Source organism: Propithecus coquereli, unplaced genomic scaffold (assembly GCF_000956105.1).
Source record: "Propithecus coquereli isolate 6110/MARCELLA unplaced genomic scaffold, Pcoq_1.0 Scaffold4, whole genome shotgun sequence".
Classification (NCBI taxonomy): Eukaryota; Metazoa; Chordata; class Mammalia; order Primates; family Indriidae; genus Propithecus; species Propithecus coquereli.
Genome location: NW_012149729.1, coordinates 12270119 through 12295817, shown reverse-complemented (window position 1 = coordinate 12295817; position 25699 = coordinate 12270119). Strand labels below are relative to the sequence as shown.

Sequence of the window (25699 nt, the reverse complement as noted above, 5' to 3'; positions counted from 1 at the left end):
AACGGAAAGGCGAGGACCCTATCAAAGTTGGTTTCGATAGAACATAAACTCTCTTCCAAGTGCAAACCCTTTCACAAAGGTGTTTTAGGTTAGTATTGAGTATTATATTGTTCCTTGCTTAAATAAAAAATTTTGTAAATGAAACCTAAATTAAAAAAAAAAGTAAAAGTGAACTCTCACAGATAAATATACTTAACACCAAGGCCCAAATCAACAAGGTTATGAAAATACTACTTTGGCAATGGTGTTTACTGGATAGGGCTAATGAAATTAGAATACATGCTCTGGGGGAAATCTCTCCCCCAATGTCTGATGCTGTCAAATGACCTTTTAATACAAGAAAGGAGGTAAAAGAATTATCACCAATTCCAAAATGTTCAGGAAATATTGGATCATCAGACAAAACTGAACAGAAAATGGCTTTCTGTAACGTAACAATTTAGTTAGAAAAAAGAAAAAGATAAGTGCATCACCATACAACTAAACCAGTCTATTTCTGTGTCACATTTAACTTTTGAGTCATCAAAGTGCAATCTACAGCTCTCTACATATCTTAAAGTTTCCCATTGCAATGGTTTAAAGTCAACATTGAAAAGGAAAATATACAGCAAATTATGCTTCATTTTTCACAATAGGACTAAAGAGAAAAAGGTACCTTTCTATGATATCTTAGTGCTAAATGCTAAAGTAACAGTGGTTTCTGCTATGACAGGAGTCACTCTGCATGAAACTTTAAGCTTTCTATATAAGAATAAATTTTAAAATTGAGAAGTAGAAAAAAATAGCAAACTCTGTAAACCTTTGCATTTCTTCTATGCAAACCAGGTTTTAAGTACTGAGTTCATGTTAGTATTTCCGATTAGTGTAAGCAATTAGTTAAGGAGCCTGGACTAAAAGAGCCTTTTGCTTTTATATTAACTTAAAAGTAATATGGGATCCTCTAGCTCATAGAAAGGAATAGAGCTGGCTTGACTTTCTCCAGAATCTGAGTCATATGGAGCATCAGGGAGCTCTGTGAAACCGTACGCTAGTTGTTCATCTTCTATATCTGATCGAACATAGCAGGAAGGGTTAGCATATTCCTCATCTTCTATACTGTTGAAATCTTGAGGAATATATAACATCCCTGGGTAGTTCCTACTAACCAAGTCACTTGTGGTTTTTAGGGAAATTTTCCTAAATGCCATCAGATGCATATGTGAGAATTTTGAATACTTGAAGCGTTTAAAGCCCAGGGACTCTATAGCAATCTTCCAGCTTTTCATCATCATAGCATGACGGTTCTGATGGGAGGAATCAGGTGTGATGATAAGTAATAAACCATTTAACACTAATAGTTCATGGGCCTTCTTGCAGCAAATCCATCGCTGGTAAGGTGATGGAAAATAAGAAAGGAGGAGAGAGAAAACAACCACATGAAAAAGTTCTCCAGGAAGAGAATCAATAGGGTTTTTCAGCTGCTTCAAAAAAGCATCGATAGCATCCTGTGCAAGCTGGAGTGGCTGCTGAAGCTGTAAATTCAGGAAGTCACATTTATATACACTCTGCAGAAAGAAAAACAAGGCATATTAAAAATTTCAAGATTACTTCTACTTTAATACATAGATTTTACAGCTAATTATTTCACAGCATTTTTATATAACTCCAGCTCTGATTATGCATCTTTTCCTTCTAAATTAAGCTTGCACAGACTTAATTCAACCAAAACTTTCCCATAAAAATCTAAGTAATTAAGCCCAGAGAACTTCTAGTCATCATTTAAAAAAATATATACTTCTGCCTAACAACTTGAAATTGGAAATATTAATAATTCTTAAGTATATAGTTTAAAAATCATAAGGGTTTATAAATTTTAATTCAGGTAAGAGTTTACGGGAATGACTTATTTCTAAGCTTATTCTTATTTACATTTATTTTAATATTTACAGTTACCAAAAACAAGTTAACATAAAAACTCTATGAAATACTATGAAATAAAGATGAATCAAAGTCAAAGAGGGTAACACAGAAGCATTATAAAATTTGTACAAGCAGAATGATGCCAAAACTTTTTAAGGTCATGATAAAGGTCATTTAAACCATTAACTTTAACCATTTAAAAAGTAATTTTAACATTACTTTTTTTAAGCATGAAATGAAGTTTATTGAGAAAGGACAAGAACTTTCTTCCAGAAGTTTTGCAGTTTTAGTTTTTCCATTTATGATCCATTTTAGTTCTTTTTTTTTTTTAATATGGGGTGTGGTATATAGTCTTGAGTTCTTCTTCCTTTGTAAATAAATATCCAGTTGTTTCAACACTATTTGTTGAAAAGGCTATCCTTTTCATTTTGGGCCTATCTGTGGACTTTCTATTATTTCATTGATAACCCTGACTTCAATATCACACTGCCTTGAATACTGTAGCTTTATATTCAATTTTAAAATCAGGTAGTGTTACTTCTCCAACACTGTCCTTTTTCCAAAATTGTTTGAGCTATTCTAGGTCCTTTCAAAAAAATTAATTGAGTTTTTCAATTTCTACAAAAAAGCCTGCTAGGATTTTGATCAGGATTGCATTGAATCTGTATATCAACTTGGGGAAAACTGACGTATTAACAATATAGAGTCTTCCTACCAATAAACATGGTATATGTCTCCATTTATTTAAGTCACCTTTAATTTCTCCCAATTTGTGGTTTTCAGATTTTCTACTTTTGTCATTTATGGTATAGGTTTCATATATGAAATATTGTATATTTTTGATGCTTTTGTAAATGGTAGTTTTTAATTTCAATTTCTGATTGATTGCTATAGTATATATCAATTAATTTTTATATTGATCTTGTACTTGCAACCCTGCTAAACTCACTTGTTAGTTCTAGTAGCTTCTTTGTAGAGTCCATGGAATAATCTAATAGAAGAGCAATGTTACCTGTGAAGAAAGTTTTTCTTCTTTCTTTCCAATCTGGATGCCTTTTATTGCTTTTTCTTGCTCTACTGAATTGGCTAGAAATCTAGTACAATGCTGAATAGGAGTGGTGAGTGTCGACATCCTTATTCTAGTTCTCATGGAAAGCATTTTTCTTTCACCATTAAGGATCTCATATACCCTTTATCAGGTTGAAGAAATTCCCTTTAATTTCTCCTGAGAGTTTTTTTTTAATCAGGAAAGGATGCTGGATTTTATCAAATGCTTTTTCTGTGCGTACTGAAATGATCACATGGCTTTTTCTTTTTGGTCAGTTAACATGGTGAATAGATTATTTTTTGAACATCAAACCAAACTTGCATATCTGGGATAAACCCAACTTGGCCATGATGTATTATCGTTTTAAAAGACATTGTTGGATTCAGTTTGCTAAAATTTTGTATAGAACATCTTATGTTTATGAGGGATATTGCTCTGTATTTTTCTTGTTTAGTAATGTCTTTGGTTTTTATACCAGGGAAATGGCCTTATAGAATGAGTTAGGAAACAGTATTTCAGCCATTCCACTATTATAGAACAGCATATATATAACTGGTATTATTTCTTCCTTAACTATTGGTAGGTTTTAACAGTGAAGCCATCTGTACCTGGGATTTTCTTTGTGAAATTGCCAATTCAAATATCTTTAATAGAAATCATTCATTCATCTTCTCTATTTCTTCATGAATGAGCTTTGGTACTATGTGTCTTTCAAGGAATTTGTCCATTTAAGTTGTGGAACTTATTGGCATAAAGTTGTTCATACTGTTGTGTAGCACAGTGGTGCAGTAGAAGCTTGCTGGGCCCATATTTTTGTATTATCCTTTTAATATTGGTAATATCTGTAATGATGTCACCTCTTTCTCTTTATTTCCTCATCAGTATGGCTAGAGGTTTATCAATTTTATTGAACTACTCAAAGAACTAGCTATTGCTTTCATCAATTTTCCCCAATGTTTTTCTGAAAGTTTTCTATTTCACTTGATTTCCGCTCTGATCTTTATTATACTTTGGATTTAATGTGTTTTTTTCTAGTTGAAAATTAATATAATTGCCTTGAGAACTTGCTCATAAAGGTGTTTAGGTGCTATAATTTTTCCCTAAGTACTACTTTAGTGACCCGGGTGGCACCTTACACATTTTTGATATGTTTTTTGTCTTCATTTTAGAAAATGTTCTAATTTCCATTGTGAGATTTTCTTAGGTTGATATTCTGTATACTTGTTCTATCAATTATTAAGAGCATTACTGAAATTTCCCAGTATAATTTTATAAATGTTGATTTTCCCTCTTTTATCAGTTTTCAGTTTATATATTTGGTTTTTTTATTTATTATTTTTTTTGACCTTGCAGGGCAAAACCAGCATGGTTTATGTATTTGGAAGCTCTGTTATTAGGTGCATAAATATTTAGGATTGTTATGAACTGACCCTTTTATCATTATGGAATGGCCATCTTTATCCCTGGTAATGTTCTTTTCTCTGAAATATACTTTTTCTGATTTTAATACAGCCACACAAACTTTCTTTTATCCATCTTCTTGCTTTCACACTATTTGTATTTTTATAATTGAAGTGCATTTCTTATAGGCAACCTATATATGGGTCTTGCTTCTCCTCCCACCCCATCTGACAATCTCTGCCTTTTAGTTGGGGTATTTAGAGCATTTCTATTTAATGTGATTATTGATATCCTTAAGTTTTAAATCTATAATGTTGCTATTTATTTTTTACTTGTCCCACCTGATCATTGTTCCCTTTCTCCACTTTCCTGCCATCTTTTTTCTTTTCTTTTTTTATTTCAGCATATTATGGGGGTACAGATGTTTAGGTTACGTATGTTGCCCTTGTCCCCCCTCCCCCGAGTTTCAAATATGTCCGTTCTTTGGGTTCCTGCCATCTTTTCTATTGAGTTTTTCATGATTCCATTTTATCTCCTTTGTTGGCTGATTAGCTATAATGCTTTTATTTGGTGGCTGCTTTAGGATTTATATATTAACTTATCGTAGTTTACCTTCAAGTGATATTATACCACTTAATGTATAAGAATCCTGAAATAATATGCAGCTGTCCCTCAGTATTCATGGGGAATTGGTTCCAGGAACCCTCATGGATACCGAAATCCGTAGATGCTCAAGTCCCTTATGTAAAATGGCATAGTATTTGCATATAACCTATGTACATCCTTTTGTATATTTTAAATCATTTCTAGATCACTCATAATATCTAATGCAATGTAAATGCTATGTATAGTTGTTATATTGTATTATTTCTATTATTATTAATTAATTAATTAATTTTTTTTTTGAGACAGAGTCTCGCTCTGTTGCCCGGGCTAGAGTGAGTGCCGTGGCGTCAGCCTAGCTCATAGCAACCTCAAACTCCTGGGCTCAAGCGATCCTCCTGCCTCAGCCTCTCGAGTAGCTGGGACCACAGGCATGCACCACCATGCCCGGCTAATTTTTTTCTATATATTTTAGTTGTCCGATTAATTTCTTTCTATTTTTAGTAGAGATGGGGTCTCGCTCTTGCTCAGGCTGGTCTCGAACTCCTGAGCTCAAACGATCCGCCCGCCTCGGCCTCCCAGAGAGCTAGGATTACAGGCGTGAGCCACTGCGCCGGCCCCTCAAATATTTATTTTTGACCTGTGGTTGATTGAATCCACACAGATATGGAGGGCCAACTGTACTTCCAGTTCTCTCAGCTCATCCTATATACTACTACTGTCATACACTTTAGTTTTAGTTTTTAAATGGTTGTATTAGTTTGCTGGGACTGCTGTAACAAAGTACCATGAATTAGGTGGCTTATTTTCTCCCAGTTCTGCAGGCTACAAGTCTGAGCTCAAGATGGTGGGAGGGTTGCTTTCTTCTGAGGGCTGTGAGGGAGAATCTTTGGTGTTCCTAGGCTTGTAGATGCATCACCCCAATCTTTGCTTTTATCTTCACATGACATCCTCCCTATATGCTTGTTTCTAAATCCAAATTTCTCCTTTTTATAAGGACACCACAGTCATATTGGATTACGGCCCACCTTAATGATCTTGCTTTCACTGGAATACCTCTGTGTAAAGCTCCTACCCTCCAATAAAGTCACAAACTGGGGGTTAGGACTCCAATGTATCCTTTTGTGGGGTGACACAATTCATCTTGTAACAATGGTCAATTATCTTTTAAATAATTTAAAGAACAACAGAAAATCTTTTATATATATATATATTTATTTTTTTTACCTGTGTAGTTACCATATCCATTACTCTTCATTTCTTTGTGTATATCTAAATTTCCACCTGGCTAAAGCACTTCTTCCTTAACATTTCTTAAAATGCAAGTTTGCTAATACTGAATTCTTTCAGCTTTTGTGTATCTGAAAAAAAAATCTTTGTTTTTTTAAAAGATATTTTTGCTGGGTATGGAATTCTAGGTGACAAATTTTTTTCTTTCAGTACTTTAACATGTCTTTTTAAAATTTCTGGCTGATTGTAAGACTTTACCACTGGTTTTAGAAGTTTGATTATGATGTTCCTTGATATAATTTTCTTCATGTTTCTTGTGTGTGGAGTTTGTTGAGCTTCTTAGATTTGTGAGTTTATAGCTTTCATCACATTTGGAACATTTTTGGCCATTATTTCTTCAAATTGCTCCCCTTTTTGGAGGACTCTAATTATGCTTATATTTAGTTGCTTGCAATTGTATCACTAATGCTCTTCTATTTTTTCTATTTCACTTTGGGTAGTTTCTACTGCCATATGTTCAGTTTAACTTTTCTTCTGCAACATCTAATATGCATTAATCCCCTCTAGTATGTGTTTCATATCACACATTGTAGTATCCATTTCTGGAAATTAATTTGGTATTTTTAAGTATCTGACATGTCTGAGCATTCCCTGAAGAACCTCTTTAATGTATGTCTTGAAGAAGGAAGGGGAGAGAATCCAGGTATGATGCCCCTTGCACCTTAAAATTATAGCTCCTGCTGGCACAGAAATTCTCTTCAGTGATAAGTTAAGAATGGCAAATATTTGCCCATCTTTAGGAAGTAGAGGTAACAGTAATGGTTTTAGCATTTTCTTGCTCCTCAATGTTACTCATACAGACTCAATCTAGACAGTCATGTTCATCAAAATGATAAATAATTAAATAAGATTTCTATGAATGGTGAATCCTCATGCAGGACTTTTCAGTAATGACAGCACTTACTATGCTAGGTGTTTTAAATACTTTTTTTCAAGAAAACATTGCAACATCCTATGAAATGTGGTCCGTTATAAACTCCATTATACAAATGAGAAAACTGAGGATCAGAGGCTAGAAGAAGGTGATAAAGAGATTCAAACCCAAGTTGAAAGTAAGATTCCACTCTTTTATTAAAAAAGTATTTAATATACCAGACACTCTTCTAGGTTATACTCTAATCCACATTCTCTTTAAAAATTCAATTTGTAAATTTCCTTTGTGTCTTCAGTTATATTAAGGGTAAATGGCAAACATTTATGCTATCTTATTCGGGAAAAAATATCTAATTTTTTCTGATGTAATTTAAGAAATGTGCCCACCCTAAAGTCCTCTACCTTCAAAAAATACCTTTAACATAAACTCCTGGCATCATATACGATAAAAGGAAATTTAAGCTTATAAAAAGGTGATCCTATTTCATTTAATTGAAGTGATAGTGTTACAATAACTGACTCACTGGAATATTCTCAAATGGAAGGATAATATCATTTATAGATACGGACCTATAATGTACCAGGCCAAGTATTAGTTGGATGCTTATTCTCATAACTTTTATAAAGGTAGAGGAAATAGTTTATGTAAAGTTAAGTAGTTTCACCTTCTCAAGTACAAATAAGCTGGATTTAATAAAGTTTTGGCTGACTCCAAAGTCCTTGCTTCTTTCTACCACTCCACAATGGCTCTACTACACAGTAAATTTCAGAAAGAGATACATTAAAAACCAATAAACCAAATAAAACACAAAGCCCAAACACTGCAGCTATGTGGAAATCTTTGTAATCTACTAAAGTTTCTTGATCGCAATGATTTCACTATAGTGTAGTTCTAAAAGATTAGGGCTATTTAGATGATAAACAAGGAACAAAACAAAGAAAAAGACAAATATGGTACTGGTCACATCAATATTGGTTAACTAAACGCTCAAATTTTGAATGGAAATAACTGGTGCACAGGAAATATATTTGTTATTTTAGGAATGCAAAGAAGGTGATTTTCCTTGGCAAATATACATTTAAAATATTCAAGTCTGAAAACAAATAAAACTATGCATACCTCTACAGCAGGTACAATGTCTATGCCAACAGTTAGAAATTCTTCAAACTTCAGAAAGGGATTAAAGCAGCTGCCAACATCAAGTAATCTGATCTTTCCTGAGGCTTGTAGCAACCTAAAAACAGATATTTTGTATTATAAAAGACAAACTAAAAAAATTCAAATATTTGAGAATAAAAAATTATGTACATTATTGGTTCTTTAACTTTTTGGTCTTGTGATCCCTTTGCACATTTAAAAATTAATAAAAGCCCCTAAGAGCTTTCATTTATATGGGTTACTTATAAAAGGAGCTTTCATTTATGTGGGTTATATCCATTAACAATTACCATATTTGAAGTTAGAAAAGTGTTAAAATATTTATTCATTTATAAAACACTATAGTATGTAACAGAAATAACTTTTAGATAAAAAAATAGCAAACTTAAAAGGTAAAAAGGGAGGTTTTGTTTTATATATATATATATATTTAGATCTCTTTAATGTCTAGCTTAATAGAACAAATTCTAATATCTGCTTTTGCATTCAGGCTGTTGCAATATCACATGCTATGTAGTCTCTAGAATACTCCACTCTACACTCACAAAACAGAGTAAAAAATGAGAATCTATAATGATATATACTACTAGATAGTCATTCTAATCCTTACTTGGGCTATGGTTAATAACAAGAGTACCAGTATCAGAGAGACTAAGATCAAAACCTGATTCTGTCCTGGAATGTCTAATATGGGTATAATACTGAGTAAAAGAGTATTTTCCCTCAGAATTAAATGAGATAATACATTTAATGCTTGACCCAATGTCTGGTACATGGTAAGTAATCAAAAAGTGGTAGACACTATTGCACACTATTATGTTACAGATGAAATTTTTGAGATATTCCTGAGTATGGTAAAAGCAGAATTTACCCTACACTAAATTCTATAGCATAGATTCTAGTAAACTGAGTAGCAACAAATTTCTGATAGCCTTTAAAAAAATCTTCTATCTGGATGAAGTATTCCAAATCATTCAAGTTAATTCAACATCATTATGATCACCAATAACCTAACCATATCATGGATTAGCTTAATAATTGATCAATTTTCAGTAATATACTGAGTCCATTTCAAATTCTTTGGTTCAGCTCCTTAATTTTTTAATTTGCATAAAATATATTATTAATAGATGTTCTGTTTCAAGAATAGTCACATAATGAACACCCATGTAATTACCACCCAGGTCAATAAAACAATGCCTGAACCTGGGAATTGACTATCCCTGTTGATAGCACCCACACCTTTTCATAATGGCAGCCACTACCCTTATTTTAAGGATAACCATTCCCTTGATTTCCTTTTATAGTCTTAACTAGCTATAACTAAATACTTACATAGATAGTATTACGTTTCACACTACACATTTGCTCTTGTGACTTACTTCTTCCACTTACTACCTTTATGAGAGTTGTCTGTGCTTCTATAACTCACTTTCATTGCTGTATAATACTACACTTAAACAATACATCCCATTAGGACTTTGATTAGTGTGGCATTAAGGGTAAAGATCATTTGGGAGAATTAAATCAATGAGTCTTTAAATCAATGGACACAGGATAGTTATACATTTATTTAGGTTTTTTTGTCTCCAAATATTATTTTCTCAAATCTTTTGTTGGATTTATATTCCTTGGCATCTCATAATTTTTGATGCTATTACTAATGTTATCTTTTTCCCCATGGCTACTCTTTACTGTTATTTTTTAAATTTCATTTTTTATTTACAGAAATTCAATTGATTTTTGGATACAGTAGTCTCCCCTTATGTCCAGTTTCATGGTCTATGGTTTCAGTTACCTTTGGTCAACTACGGTCTGAAAATATTCAATGGAAAATTCCAGAAATAACCTATTCTTAAGTTTTAAATTGTGCAATGTTCTCAGTACTGTGATAAAATTGCATGCTGTCTTGCCCAGAACATGAATTATCCCTTTGTCCAACATACTCATACTGTATAAGCTAACCACCCAGTAGTCATCAACATTTTCTGCTCCTGACATCCAACCACCAATAAAAGCATGGCTTGCTGATCCAGGATTACTGAAGGTAGGTGATCCTCCTCCTGATGTATGGTTAGAAGGTCAATAGTAGCCTAATATTACGTCACAGTGCCTACATCATTGACCTCGCTTCATCTCATCACAGTTATCATTTCACATCATCACAAAAAGAAGGGTGAGTGTGGTGTATTTTGAAGGAGAGAACACATTCACATAATTGTGCCATTTTATTATTTTTTTATGGTGCCAAATTTATAAATTAAACTTTATCATGAGTATGTATGCACAGAAAGAAACAGTACATATAAGGTTCAATAATATCCGCAGTTTCAGGCATCCACTGGGGGTCTTGGCAAGTATCTCCTGAGAATATGGGGAGACTACTACCTATATTTTTTGTATCTAGTAACTTAACTGAATTCCTTGATCTTAATTGCTTATCAGCATATTATTTTGGATATTCTAATCTAGGTACATAAATAATCTATGAAAAATGACATTTGTATTTCTCCCTTTCCTATCTATCTGACTTCTAATACAGTGCTAAGCAGAAGTGGGTACCACTAACCCAATCTCAGAGGGAACATTCCAGTGTTTCACCATTAAATATAACGATGGCTGTAGGCTCTACATACTATCCTTGATAAAGTTGAAGAAATTTATTTTATGCTTAGCTAGGGATTTTTTTTGTTTTAACCCAAATCCATGTTGAATTTTATCAAATGCATTCTATGCATCTGTGCAGATACGACTTTAATCTGTTGATGTGGTAGAGCACATTAATTTTATAGTGTTAGATCAACCTTGCATTCTTGGAAAAATTTAATTTGGTTTGATGTATTATCCTTTTCCTAATTTGAAGGATTTACATGCATGTATAGTCAATTTCTGCGATTTGTGGTAGTTATGTTCCATAAAGTTACCACGAACGTTGAATTAGAGAATACTGAACCATGGCCCCTAGGGAAAATACAGTTAGCCCTCTGGTCACAACATTTTCATCAATACATACTCTGGATTTATGTGTGTTTCTGTTCAAGGACACTTTATTTAATATACGTTGTTGGTGGATTAACACTGAACTCATGGCCAATAGCAGTGTAACTCATGCCTGAAGGAAGCTTATATAACACATGTCTTTTCTACGTACAACATAGCCTTCTTGTGCTTGGGGGCCATTTTAAAAGCAAAATCATTGACAAAAAGCACAAAAATGCAAAAAATATGACACCACACAGACTGTGAAAAGGACATATGTTTATGTATGAGAACTGAAACAAGAAGGCAGAGCTCACCTTGTTCAACCTCAGCTGGAAAGGTACGTGACTCAAATTTTTTGCCACACAGTGCATGTCCATGAATGACTGTGAAAATGCCACAACTACTGATTTTGGGGTTGCAAATAAATTTTAGATGAATTCACAGATAGGAATCTGTGGGATAGACTGTGTATGTGTATTTTTAGGATTTTTGCATCTATGTTCATGAGTGGGCAGGTTTGTTAATCATGTTGTTCAAATACTGTATATAGTCTTACCTACTTTTTTTATATACGGATATTTTAATTTCAGAATACTACAGGGGCACACGCATTTTGGTTATATAATTTGCGTTTGTATAGTTTAAGTCAAAGTTATAAGTGTGCCCTTCACCCAGATAGTGTGCACTGTACCCGTCAGGTGTGAATTTATCCATCCCATCTACTTGATTTCCGTTGAGTTTTACTTCCATATGTGCACGTAAGTGTTGATTACTTAGTTCCAGTTTAGCATTGAGTATATGTGGTGTTTGTTTTTCCATTCTTGTGATACTTCATTTAGAAGAATGGTCTCTTACCTACTTTTTGAAAGCTCTTTTCTCAATCATTGAGAAAATTTTGTTAAAAATCTTTCAATATTTAAAAAACAGAGTAAGAATGACCTCTGCAAACTGACTTGAAGAGATTTTGTTATATGTTTAGCTTTTTAAAAAGAAACCGTGGAAATATAAACCAGAAACTCATAAAACCTGAGAAGATTTAGAAACAAGGTGAAACCTTTAAATAAGGAATGGGACATCTGAGCACACCTTTCATTGTAGCTTTGACTTTTGAAAGTTGTTAATATTTTACACATTCAAAACATAAAATCACTAGGATGGGGAAAAAGCACAACACAATAAAAAGAGAAACTAATGAACCTAGCTATATATCGAACAACACAGAAGGAAAAACACTAATTCAATAACTTCCAAGAAAGTTATTCTGACTATAATAATCTCAATGGGTAATATTCTAAGGATAAATAAGAACTATAAAGAAATCCTGAATTTGTTGTTGTTGTAATACTGGCTCAGACATTTTGAAATTATATATTTTGTGCATATTGAAGGGCTGGGCAAATGAACTACAGTTCTTGGGAGATACGAATACAGAATGGGGGAAAGGAGGGAAAGAACCCTCCCTATAGTGATGGATTGGAATTAGAGGTTTCATACTAGAGGATGTAGAAGCATATTTAATACCCAGAATTTGCTTTCTAAATACTATTCTCTCACTAAAAGGAATTTGTACTTCTTTAAGGAATGGCTTATTACAGGGTTGAAGCAGAGAAAATACAAGGTGAGCCTGGATGATCTTATTGTATAAGAAAGTAAGGTATTGCTCTAAAACTAATGGAGACATATAGAAAGGTAATAGGAATTAACTTACAGTAGCTTTCATTGGCCTAATTTGGGATGATTTCACCATTATAATGATAACAATGAACTATAACATTTAATTTAAAAAAATGAGTCCATAGGTGCTTAAAAAATTAGAAGAGAAAGCTCTTCTTTACAGAAGAATCACCATTCTGCAACCATTGTAATAAAAACAACTTGATTTAGGTGAGACCATTAATGGATACTTAAGCCATTGGTGAACAAAGAAACTTCACTTGGTCTTCATATACAGCTCCACAGACTACTTTTACAATGAAAAAATCTGGTGGACACCACCTCAGTCAAAAGATCAAACTTAACATCACTGATAATGGGACAAATGCCCCTTAATGATGCACCATGAACACAGTATCGCCTATATAGTACGCTCACCAGAAATGTTTAACATGAATCACAGGGAATTTTTTAGATTAATGCAGCCTAAGAGATATTCAACTAAATACCAGATGTAATCTTTGATGGATCTTGGATCACACAACCAGCCCACAGTTATAAAGAACAATCTGGAAAATCTGATTATGAATAGTATATTACATAATTATATTATATCAGTGTGTTAAATTTTCTGAGTGTGTTAACACTGTATTGTGGCTATGTAGGCAAACATCCTCAATCTTTGGTGATATATACTAAAGTGTTTAGGGGTGAAGTTTCATGACATCTTTAACTCTCAAATAGTTCAGGAAAAAAAAGAAAAATATGTATCTACACATAAATACATTGGGAGATAGGAAGCAAATGTTGCAAAATATTAACTATTAGTGAATCTTAGGTAATGATAATGGTAATGACTGTACTTCTCTTATAATTTTCCTACAGATTTCAAATGTATCAAATTATAGCATTGAGAAAACAGAACTCCCAAAACAACTGTAGATTTGTCTATTTTCATTGTATATATGAGAAATAAAAATAAATTTCATTTATTTATTTATTCAACATTTGCTTCATATATATGCATGCTATATTAGACACAAATTAAAAATTATTATTTTCCTATTAAATCACACCTTTCATCATGAAAAAAGTCTCCTTTATGTCTAGCAATGATATTTATTATAAAGCCTTATGTTTTGGACATGTCTCTTGCAAGAACATAAATTGAATTTTTAAGTCCGGTCTGATAATCTGCCTTTTAATTGGAGTATTTTGATCATTTACCTTTTTTTTTTTTTTTTTTAGACAGAGTCTCACTGTGTTGCCCGGGCTATAGTGCTGTGGCATCATCCTAGCTCACAGCAACCTCAAACTCCAGAGCTCAAGCAATCCTTCTGCCTCAGCCTCTCGAGTAGCTGGGACTACAGGCACGCACCACCATGCCTGGCTAATTTTTTTTCTATATATTTTTAGTTGTCCAATTAATTTCTTTCTATTTTTAGTAGAGTTGGGGTCTCGCTCTTGCTCAGGCTGGTTTCCAACTCCTGAGCTCAAACAATCTGCCCGCCTCGGCCTCCCAAAGTGCTAGGATTACAGGCGTGAGCCACTGCACCCGGCCTGATCATTTACTTTTAATGTAATTTATTGACATATTTTATATCTAGTATATTGCTTTTTGCACTTTCTATCTGCTGCATCTGTTCTATGTGTATTTTCTCACACTTCATATTTTCCTTTAGAATCATCCTGGGAGATTTAAAATCACCCAGAGATTCTGATTTAATTGGGGTAGGATGGAGTCTAGTTATTAGAATTTTTAAAAGCTCCCTTGGTGAATTGAATGTATTGTGTAGCCAAAGTTGAGAAGTGGCTTCCAATTTTTCCTTTAAATTTTAATAATTTCATGTTTTTTCATTTTGCTAATCTGAACATTTTACATTGTTTCTATGTTTTTAGTGGTTATAGTAGGAAAATGTATTAATATTTAATTACTGAATAATCTTCACTTGGACCATATAAAAGCTTGAGAATACTTAAAATTCTGTTAACCACACAACTTAGTCTTTTTGTATATTTGAATTCTATCCTGTGCCCTCTCAAGATATTATTACTACTGTTGTATGTCAGTTTAAATTTACCAACATATTTACCATTTTTTGTTTTTGGTTCTTTATTCCTTCTTTCATCTCAGACTTTCCTTCTCAGATTTTCCTTCTGCCTGAACTATATCTTTAGAATTTCTTTCAGTTGGGTTTTGCTCTACTATTTTCTCCTCTTCTTTCATAACTCCAATAAGATGTCATTTAGACCTCATTCTATCTTCTGTCTTCATTTTATTTTTTGTATGTTTTCTTGTCTGTGTGTGGCATTTTGGATAATAATGTCTCCTAGTTCAATAATTTCCTCTTCAGCTTATTCCATATGCTGAGTTTTGAATTTTAATTATTTTAATTTTGGCTTTCCAAATGGCTAATTAGCCTTTAAAGTTTCGATTCCCTACAGAAATGTTTAAAATGGTTTATCTTACAAACCGTGACTCATAATTCTAATATCTAAAGCCTTTTTAAGTCTGTTCTTATTGTTTCTGCTGACTTTAGGTCAGGTTACCTTGTTTCTATATATGCTTAGCAATAATTTTTTATGAAAATTCTTTTAGCAAAAGAATTCATTTTGCTTGCATCAGGCAACCTGGAGTACCACCAATGCAGGACCACTTTCAACTAAATAAATTCAGGGTTTGAAGTTTTGTGAACCCACTCTGGTGATGTGAATTTGTGCTTGGGATGTCTCCTGTGGTTTCAACTTGTCAGAATCTGTCTGCTCTGGGTGAGTGGGATAGATTTACTTCTGATTCACCAAATTGAAAGTAGCTCTTTGGAGATTCAACTCTATCAGGGGAGTGTAAAAGCCAAAGCTCAAGTTTACCACTTTGGACAAACGCTCTCAAGACAAAAGAAGCCTTGTGCTCTGCTTACTTTTCTGGCTTCCTGCCATCATTTGGATTTTGGCCTTATCAGCTCTTTGATGTTTTTAAGATTTATCCAGCATTTTAAGTTTGAGAGATTGGTTAGAATATTCAGCTAGCCATATTCTAGTATAACTAACTTTTAAAGTAGAATATACAAACAGATAAAATTAACTTATTCTAAGTGGTCATCATAAAAGCAGTTTGTGCCAACATAGCCAATAGTTATAAAACGATACTTAAATATTGTTCATTGATATGAAAGTACTGTATTATGTGCATACATTAAGGGCAAAAATAGACTCTGAATTATCTATCAAATGACATTGAAATTTCTTCATCAAAAAAGACTAGAGAGCCAATCTTAAGTGATCTTTAACTGATAGACTTTACTTCTACATTAATATGGGCAATATATTATACATAATAGGGGAATCTAACTTTGCAATCAATTCCTCATTAAATTATTAAAAAACTACAAACTACACAGAAGTGCTTGTTGTAAAAACACAAGATAAGTAAAACTACCTGGAAATACACGTTCACTGTTGCTTAAATAATGTTTCGAACAAATACGAACTTCTTGCAAGAAAATTTCAGCAAACAATATTCAAATGATCTAATTATTGAATGAATGTGAGTTCTGAAAGAAGACTACATCATACAACCACGTATACTTTCTTACTCTAAGTTAAAGATTTTTAAATATTTTGGACCATCAACCCCTTTAGCAGTCTGGTGAAGTATATAGATCCCTTTTCAAAATGCTTTTAAGTGAATATGAATAACCCAAATTGTAAAGGAAACTAGTTATCCTGACATACAATTATTAAAAGAGAAAACCAAGTTACAATATCATAATGTTTCTTTAGTAACACATTAAATAATGTGGATCCAACAGTGAATCTAACTACCATAATTTCAAAGTAGTGGTGAGAATAAATAATATTCTGAGATATACACATAACTACAATATTATACATAAATATCTGTAATTTCTATAAGTGACAAAATTACCGATATTAGTTTTGCTGCCTAAATTCATAGAAGAAGATGATGTTAAATTTTAATTAGAAGTGGCAAAAACAAAGTTTCTTTCCTTCTTGTTCACGGACCCCAAAAAGGGTTTTAAATGTCAAATGAACTAAACCTAGACAGGTTCATTTCACATAATAAAGGATGTCAAATTGAAAATTATTTTAAAGGAATGGAGCACTTCCTTTCTAGGGAAGTCACGGTGATTATGAGCTAAATTTGTGGCTCACTTATAACAAGTATACCAGAATCCTCTGTAGGTATTGTTTATATTAATCTCACCTCTGGTTCCATAATATTACGTGTACATTTTATTTTCCTTAGTCACAATATTTTTTCACATTTTAAAAAGTGTATCTTTTTTATAAGCCACTTCTATCCTTTCTTGAAAATGAGCATTGTAGAAATTTTCTGCAAACAAAATGGTTAAAATACCTAATATAGATATGACTAAAACTGAATTATTCAATTTTCCCATTTTAATCACTGCTTAAATTTTTTCTGCAAGAAAAAAGAATTCTTTTATATTAATGCCATGTAGAGCTATCCTGGTCTTTCTTAGATTTCCCTTGGTAAGGTCTTACGGGATTTGTAATCACATAGTCCAAAATAAAATCAACCTTATAAGAACCACTTTCACATGAGGATGATTTTTATGTACCTACTTTCACATCAAGATGATTTTTATATATGGCATCAACAATCATTGACAAAGACTAAATTCTGGCACCGATACTTCTGTAATTGAAGCACCAATACTTCAAAGTTCAACAAAAAATATTATTTCTACTTATGTAAGTTCTTGGAATACAAATTTACTTAGGACAAAAACCCTTTCATTTGCATTAAATGGTAATTAATGTGGTCAATAAATATGTGCATTTCAAAAAAATATGCCTTAGCAAAATAAGAATAAATCACTTAAAAAAGATAAACAACAGGATCTTGATTTTTCTAAATAGTACCAATCGAATTACTCTTTCCCATTGTAGTTAAAGGTCCTGCAATTGCTGTATCTTGGCATCCAAATAATATTTCAGATTACCTTTCATTCACAGAATACAAAAAAATCCCCCAAACAAAACCAAAAAGCCTTTGTCAGATCATAAATTCTAATTTTTGATGTGTAAAATATTACTACAACTATTGGAGCTGTCAATTAACCTGGAATCTATCTCAAGTGCTAAAAACGGAAATAAGAATATATTTTGAAAAGTAATAAAAAATGGAAGCTTAAATACCTATTATAAATATACAGCTATTAAAACTTTTTAATCTCAGTTTAGAAATCATTATTTTCATTTGAAATTTAAAAAGTATTTCAAATCTCCTACAAAAAACTCAAGTACCTTTAGCATCATTTTTTAAAAAAGCTTCAAATGTATATATACTTCTAATTGGACAACATTTATTGACTACCTATTGTATCTGTTAGCCTCTTTCAGAGCTTGAGACAGAAAGTTGAGTAAGAATCTTGATACTCAAGGAATTCAGTCCAGTGAAGACGACACACATGTAAAGAATGCAATGCTTACATTAAGTAGAGGAGTATATAAAATGTTATGGGAGAAGAACACTGGTGGAAGACAAGGGAAATCCAGAATTCTGGGGCCTGCAGGACAAGTATGCTTTTCACAGGAGAAATGAGGAGGGGAGAATAGGGAATAAAAAGGATTGTTGAGGTGGGTGGCTATCATTCCAGTCAAAAAGCATAGGTAAGTGCAAAGGTGTATGTTTCTAAGTAGGCATAGACTTTCCATAGAATCTCTGAAACTCATTATAAAGTTCCTTTTGAAATGTTATCTAGTCTGATTTCACTGTATTTTAGTTCTTTTTTTTAAATTCCCCAATACCACTTTTTTTTGTTCTTTCTGCCCTTAATACTGCTTTAAAACTTACGTTAATTTTTAAAAATGTTTAAAAAGAAAAAATACCTTACATGACTCTTTCATGATTTATCCAAGATTTGTAAATCCAATTGTACAATCGCAAATAAACACACATATGCATATGGTGGTAATTTCCTCACAAAGAAATAGAAAACAGTTAATATTATAAAATGGGAATAATAATAGCACTTCCCTCAGAGTTTGTATAAAGATTAAATGAGTTAACTACACATCATAGATGGGGACAAGGAGTAAAGAAATAACAATTATCAAAAGTTTGGTACAGTAAAAAAAAAGGCTCTAGAGACAGGTAATTAACAGAACTCTATCTTTACCCACACATTACTACTATGTGACTTTAGAAATTTTACTTATCCTTTTTGAGTCTCAGTTTCTTCATCATGGAACCAGAGTAGAAAGAGACTGTTACCTCAGATGCAGGGGCCTTTGCATGAAGATTTCTACCACATGTGCTCTTTAACTTCCCTTCCTGGACAGATATAACCCTCAGATAGCCCTCTCAGGTTACACTTTTCAAGCTTTGCTCCTCTTCTCACAGCAACCTATAGCTTATCATAGCCATATCATTTTCTACTGAAACATTTCTCCAAAAAGTAACATCAAATCCACCACAATAAACAAGTACCACCATTAAGAATGTTTAAAAGGAAAGTGCTATAGGCATTATAAGTACCTTCATTAAATAGTTTCAAAAAATTTTGTGGTCTATGGCAGCACTATTACAATATGTGTTTGTGTTCTCTGGAGACCACTCTGAATGGGGCATTTGAGCATGTTTTTCTAAATGTACACTAGGCTGTTATGTATGTAAGTGCTATATTTGAAAGCCATTTTTTGACATGCAAAATGTGATTCTGAAAAGATTGAGTCATAAAAATCTGTAGAAGAGAAAGGATTCAAATAAGCTCAGTTAGAAATGAAAAAGAAGACATTACAATTGATACCACAGAAATACAAAATATCATCCAAGACAACTATGGAAACAACTACAAAATCTAGATGAAAAAGGATACATTTTTGGAAACACACAACTTCCCAAGCTTGAATCAGGAAGAAATAGAAATCCTGAACAGACCAGTAACAAGCAGCAAGTGCAGGACCAGATGGATTCACAGTCAAATTTTACCAGACCTATAAAGAAGAAATGGCACCTACCCTACTGAAACTGTTCCATAACATTGAGAAGGAGGGAACTCTCCATAACTCGTTCTATGAAGCCAGCATCACTTACATACCAAAGCCAGGAAAGGACACAACAATAAAAGAGAACTACAGACCAACACCCTCATGAACACTTATGCAAAAATCCTCAACAAAATACTAGCAAACTGAATTCAACAGCAAATCAAAAGATAATTCATCTCGATCAAGTGGGTTTCACCCCAGGGATGCAAGGATGGTTCAACATATGCAAATCAATAAATGTGATTTACCACATAAACAATTACAAACTAGAACCATATGATCATCTCAACAGATGCAGAAAAAGCATCTTATAAAATCCACCACTGCTTCATGATAAAGTCCCCAACAAACTAGGCATAGATGGAATATACCTCAAATTATAAAGGCCATATATGACAAACCCACAGCCAACATCATATTAAATGGGGAAAAGTTGAAAGCATTCCCCCTAAGAACTGGGAAAAGACAAGGATACCCACTTTTACCACTTCTATTTAACATAGTACTGGAAGTCCTAGCCAGAGCAATCAGGCAAGAGAAAGAAATAAGGGACATCCAAATCAGAAAAGAGGAAGTCAGACTATTCCTGTTTGCCAATGATATGATCTTACACTGAAAACCCTAAAGACTTTTCCAAAAGACTCCTAAAATTGATAAACAAATGCAGTAAAGTTTTAGGTTGCAAAATTGATGTACACAAATCTGTAGCATTTCTATACATTAACAGTCAAGCTGAGAGTCAAATCAAGAATTCTATAGCATCTATAAAAGCTGCAAGGAAAATAAAATACCTAGGAATATACTTAACCAAAGACGCGAAAGATCTCTACAAGAAGAACTATAAAACATTGATGAAAGAAATCATACATGACACAAATAAATAGAAAAACATCCCATGCTCATGGATTGGAAGAATCAATATTGTTAAAATGTCCACATTGCCTAAAGTGATTTATGGATACAATGCAATTCCTATCAAAATACCATCATTTTTCACAGAATTAGAAAAAACAACCAGAAATTAGAAATGGAATTAAAAAAGACCCCAAATTGTCAAAGCAATCCTAAGCAAAAAGAACAAAGCTGGAGGCATCACATTACCTGACTTCAAATTATACTACACGGCTATAGTAACCAAAACAGCATGGTACTGGCATAAAAGTAGACACAGATCAATGGAACAGAATAAAGAACTCAGAAATAAAACCATATACCTATAACCAACTGATTTTTGACAGAGCAGACAAAAACATCCACTGGATAAAGAATACTCTATTCAATAAATGGTGCTGGGAAAACTGGATGGCCACACATCAAAGAATGAAACTGGATCCCTCTCTCTCTCACCATATACAAAAATTAACTCAAGATGGATTAAAGACTCAAATGCAAGACAAATCATAAAAATTGTAAAAGAAAATGTAGGAAAAACTCTTCTGGACATTGGCTAAGGCAAAGAATGTATAACTAAGATCTCAAAAGCAAATACAGCAACAGCTAAAATAAATAAATGGACCTAATTAAACTACAAAGTTTCTGCACAACAGATTAAATAGACAACATACAGAATGGGAGAAAATATGCAAGAACTATACATCTGGTAGAGGACTAATATACAGAATCTACAAGGAACACAAACAAATCAACAAGAAAAAAACAATAACCCCATTAAAAAGTGGGCAAAAGACATGAACAGATTTTTTTCCAAAAGATACACAAATGGCCAACCAACATGAAAAAATGCTCAATATCACTAATCATCAGAGAAATGCAAATTAAAACATAGTAAGATATCACCTTGTGCCTGTCAGAATGGCCATTATTAAAAAGTCGAAAGATAAGGAATGTTGGTATGGATACAGTGAAAAGGAAATGCTTATACATTGTTGGTGACATGCAGATTAGTACCTCTATGGAAAACATTATGGAGATTTCTCAAAGAACTAAAAGCAGACATACCATTTGATCCAGCAATCCCACTACTTCCCCAAAGGAAAAGAAGTCATTATATTAAACAAATACCTGTACTGGAATTCTTATTGCAGCACAATTCACAATTGCAAGGATATGGAATCAACCTAAGTGCCCATCGACTGATGAGTGGATAAAGAAAATGTGGTGTGTGTATATGTGTGTGTATATATACTTATATACATACACAAACACCATGGAGTACCACTCGGCCATAAAAAACAATGAAAGAATATCTTTTGCAGCAATTTGGTTGGAACCAGAGGCCATTATCCTTAGTAAAGTACCTCAGGAATGGAAAAACAAATACCGCATGTTCTCACTTATAAGTGGGAGCTACATGGTGGGCACATATGGTTGTACAAAGTGTAATAATGGACACTGGAAACTAAGAAAAGGGGAGGGTGGTAAGAGGGATGAAGGATCAAAAATTACCCATTGGGTACAATGTATGTATGCTATTTGGGTGATGGGTACACTAAAAAGCCCTCACTTCACCACTATACATTCATCCATGTAACAAAAAACACTTGTACCCTCTAAAACTATCAAAATAAAAAATCTGTTGTACTTCAGAGAAAAAACAAACTAACAGAAAGGAATGGCTGAATTTACTAAACATGTCTGATCCTACATGAAGTCAGTAAAGCAAATATTTGGAAAAATCAGTTATAATAAGGAAAATCTATATAACAGGTCGAGAGGCTGATTAGTCAGGAGCAAAAGACTATGAAGGACAACTAAAAGGCTGTTAAAATGGTTTCTATTTTCAGCAAATCTGCTCTACCTTTCTTCATTTACATTCTGTAAAGCAATGAAACATGCTGATTGGAAACGAAAGCTTGGTTAAAAAGTTTATTTCTGTTATACTGCCCCTACATTTTAATGTCTCTTGAATATGTTCATTTATATTTCTCAGTAAATTTTCACTTTTAGTTTTAGACAAGTTTATGCAGAGAATCTTAAAAGTGCATTATTTAAAAATATTTATATAACTTAAGAATTCATAGTCCTTCTAATTTCATTTGACAACTTTTCCTTTACAGAGTGGAAAAGGGTTAAGGAAAAAAACCTCAGTATACATAAAGACATAAACTGTTCAAATTATAACTTTCTACTTAAATTTCCTATGCTGTTTTTAACTCAGTATTATCTTTTGTTCTCTTTTCCAAACTAGTTATAGTACGAGATCATATTTCTTTACTCTCTCCCCCTCAATTCTTACCCTGCTGGTTAAGTAGTTTAACAAGGAAACGCAGGATTTTATTTCCTATACAATTTTCTGTCTGGCATGTTGCCAATGCCGACAACAACATCTCGAACTACTCAAGACGTTAAAAGGGAGCTGTAAATTTTTTTGCTTAGTACATAAGAAAACCTAGCGATATTTATCCACATATGTAGTTTACAATAGTGTTTTTTTCAAAGAGCTCTCCACAGAGCTGGAAGTATTCTCTAGAGTCTGTTCAAGGACCAGCAAGGGCAGATAATGGGAGATACTGGGAAGCTATAACTTTCAGATCCTTCAACTAGAATAGCGATGTATTTGCTTCATATGGTGGGCTTCCATAAAATGTTTCCTCTGAAGAAAAGGTTCTATGGTTAAAGTACTTCCAAATCAATGATGTAGGCCTATTTACTATCTCTGCTGCTCTGAAGTAGGAGAAGGGGAATAATAGGTTTCTATCTCATATCTTTTTTGAAGGAAAAAAAATAAAAAGGAAATGCATTTTGAGAGTCAGCACATAAACAGTACTGTCACTCCTTGGATTCATGATAGTCATACACTTGAGAAATTCTTCTATCAACTTTTAGGGCTGACAGATGACAAGTAAGTGGGTAATATTTATTACTAGATACCTGGGATCACATAAAAATCATTAGTTCCACCTGGTCCTTTGTCTCTATAATTTCTTTAAGGAACAGCAGAAAAAAATAGTTCAAATAAAAAACTCCTGACTCTGGATGAGACCTGGCTTATTCTGATTCATTTAGTGACTCATTCTTAGCACTTTTTATATCATCCATTTCATTTCAGTATGTATCAAAAATCCCTGAAATTCTGACTGGTTAAACATTATTGGTTTTGATTGCAATGTTAATAGCCAGACAATAACTTCCCCTCTGTATTTTAGTAGTAAAGAACAAAAAATGTACTGGCAGGAGATTAGGTGTGATGATCAAAGGTTACTTATGGGCTAAATAATTTGCACTAAGTAGATGAAGAAAATTCTGACTACCATACTTGAAAAGCTTTAAAAAGGAAAAGAGAAGACAGGTGTTGGCTCATGGAATTAATGATTTATATTTGAAAGGACAGTTTTTCCCAAAGAGCATTTCATGATCTTGCAAGAAGCACTCTAGTCAATAGGTCAAAGAATGTGGGAAATGTATTCTCTTTTTCAAGAGCTACACAAAGAATGTAACCCTATAACAGCTGTATAGTTAACAAACTCTATTTTTTTAGTTCAATGTTTTCCCAGATATATTGTGCTGACAAACTTCCTTTTCAAGAACATATTACTACCTCAAAGAACTTCTCTGAGAAACTCTGAGATCAGAGATATGGGAATAGAGACTTCGTAAGAAAGGCAAGGATATCTATAAGCAAAACATCTGAAAAAAACCAAAAGGATAACCCAGAAACTCCATATACAGATATCACAGAGAAGTATAAAGAATTAAGTGAAAAGATCTTGGCCATGGCTTGCTTCACATTCCTGCTCTTATTTAAAACATTCTTTGTGTTGTCATCATCATGATTATCATTACTATGTTAACAATGACAATGGCAACTGCAGCAGCAATGTAAAGTTCTTATGAGTAGGTATTATTACTCTCATTTTATAGATGAGGAGACTGAGGCTTGGGAAAGTTAATATATGAAAGGTTATATAGCTAGTATGTGATTTCAGACAGGATCAGAATAAAGCTTGACTTACCAGACTGAGTTTTTAACAATTATACTTCCTATATCTAATACAGAAGGAAATGGCAGTTTGGATACATCAACAATTGTCCATGGGTGAGATAAATATACTATGGAAATATATAGTAGAAATATAGTTTCTCATTTTGAAAAAAAGTTAACCATATATATTAGTTTTCTGTTGCTATATAACAAGCTACCATAAACTTAACTTTAAAACAATACCTAATTGTGTAGGTTGAAAGCCTGGGCAGGTTTTGCTGGTACTCTAGGGTTTAATAAAGCTGAAATCAAGATGTCAGCTGGCGTGGGCTCTTATTCCGGGGACTATGTAGAGGAGAATCAGGAGAATGTAGCTTCATTCAGGCAGAATTGTTGGCAGAATTCAGATCTGTGTGAATGTAGCACTGAGGTCCCTGTGTCCTTGCTGGCTACCTGCTGGGAGTCACTCTCAGCTTCTAGACTAGGCCATTCGTATTCCTTGGATCACTGCTCCCTCCATTTTCAAAGCCAACAACAGTATGTCGAATCCTTCTTATACTTCAAATCTCCCTGACATCCTCTTTTCTCTTCCTCTTCTGACAAATCTGAACAAAGTTCTCTGCTTTTAAGGGCTCACGTGATCAGATTAGGCCTCCCTATCTTAAAGTCAATGGATTAGTAGCCTTAATTATATCAGCAAAATCCCTTTAGAGCAACACCTAGATTAGTGTTTGGACAAAGGATGAAAATTTTGGAAGAGGAAAGAAACTTCAGAATTTTGCTTACCTTACCATACTTGAAGAAAAACCCTTTATCTTCTAGCAGCCACTAATAATTTTAGAAATTTATTAAAAAAATATTTACTTTTGTG

General features: G+C 33.2%; 1 protein-coding gene across 1 annotated transcript in view; it reads right to left on the bottom strand.

Moving 5' to 3' along the window:
• Nucleotides 1-896: 896 nt before the first annotated feature.
• The window catches only part of LOC105817121 (chromosome unknown open reading frame, human C7orf60), an 87817-nt gene continuing 63014 nt past the window's right edge, over nt 897-25699 (bottom strand). The window contains exons 4-5 of the mRNA XM_012652742.1: nt 8235-8349; nt 897-1544 (exon numbers count right to left, since the gene is read on the bottom strand). Of these exons, the coding sequence (XP_012508196.1) occupies nt 915-1544; nt 8235-8349 (745 nt within the window). The 3' untranslated portion in view covers nt 897-914. The remainder of the gene's footprint in view (nt 1545-8234; nt 8350-25699) is intronic.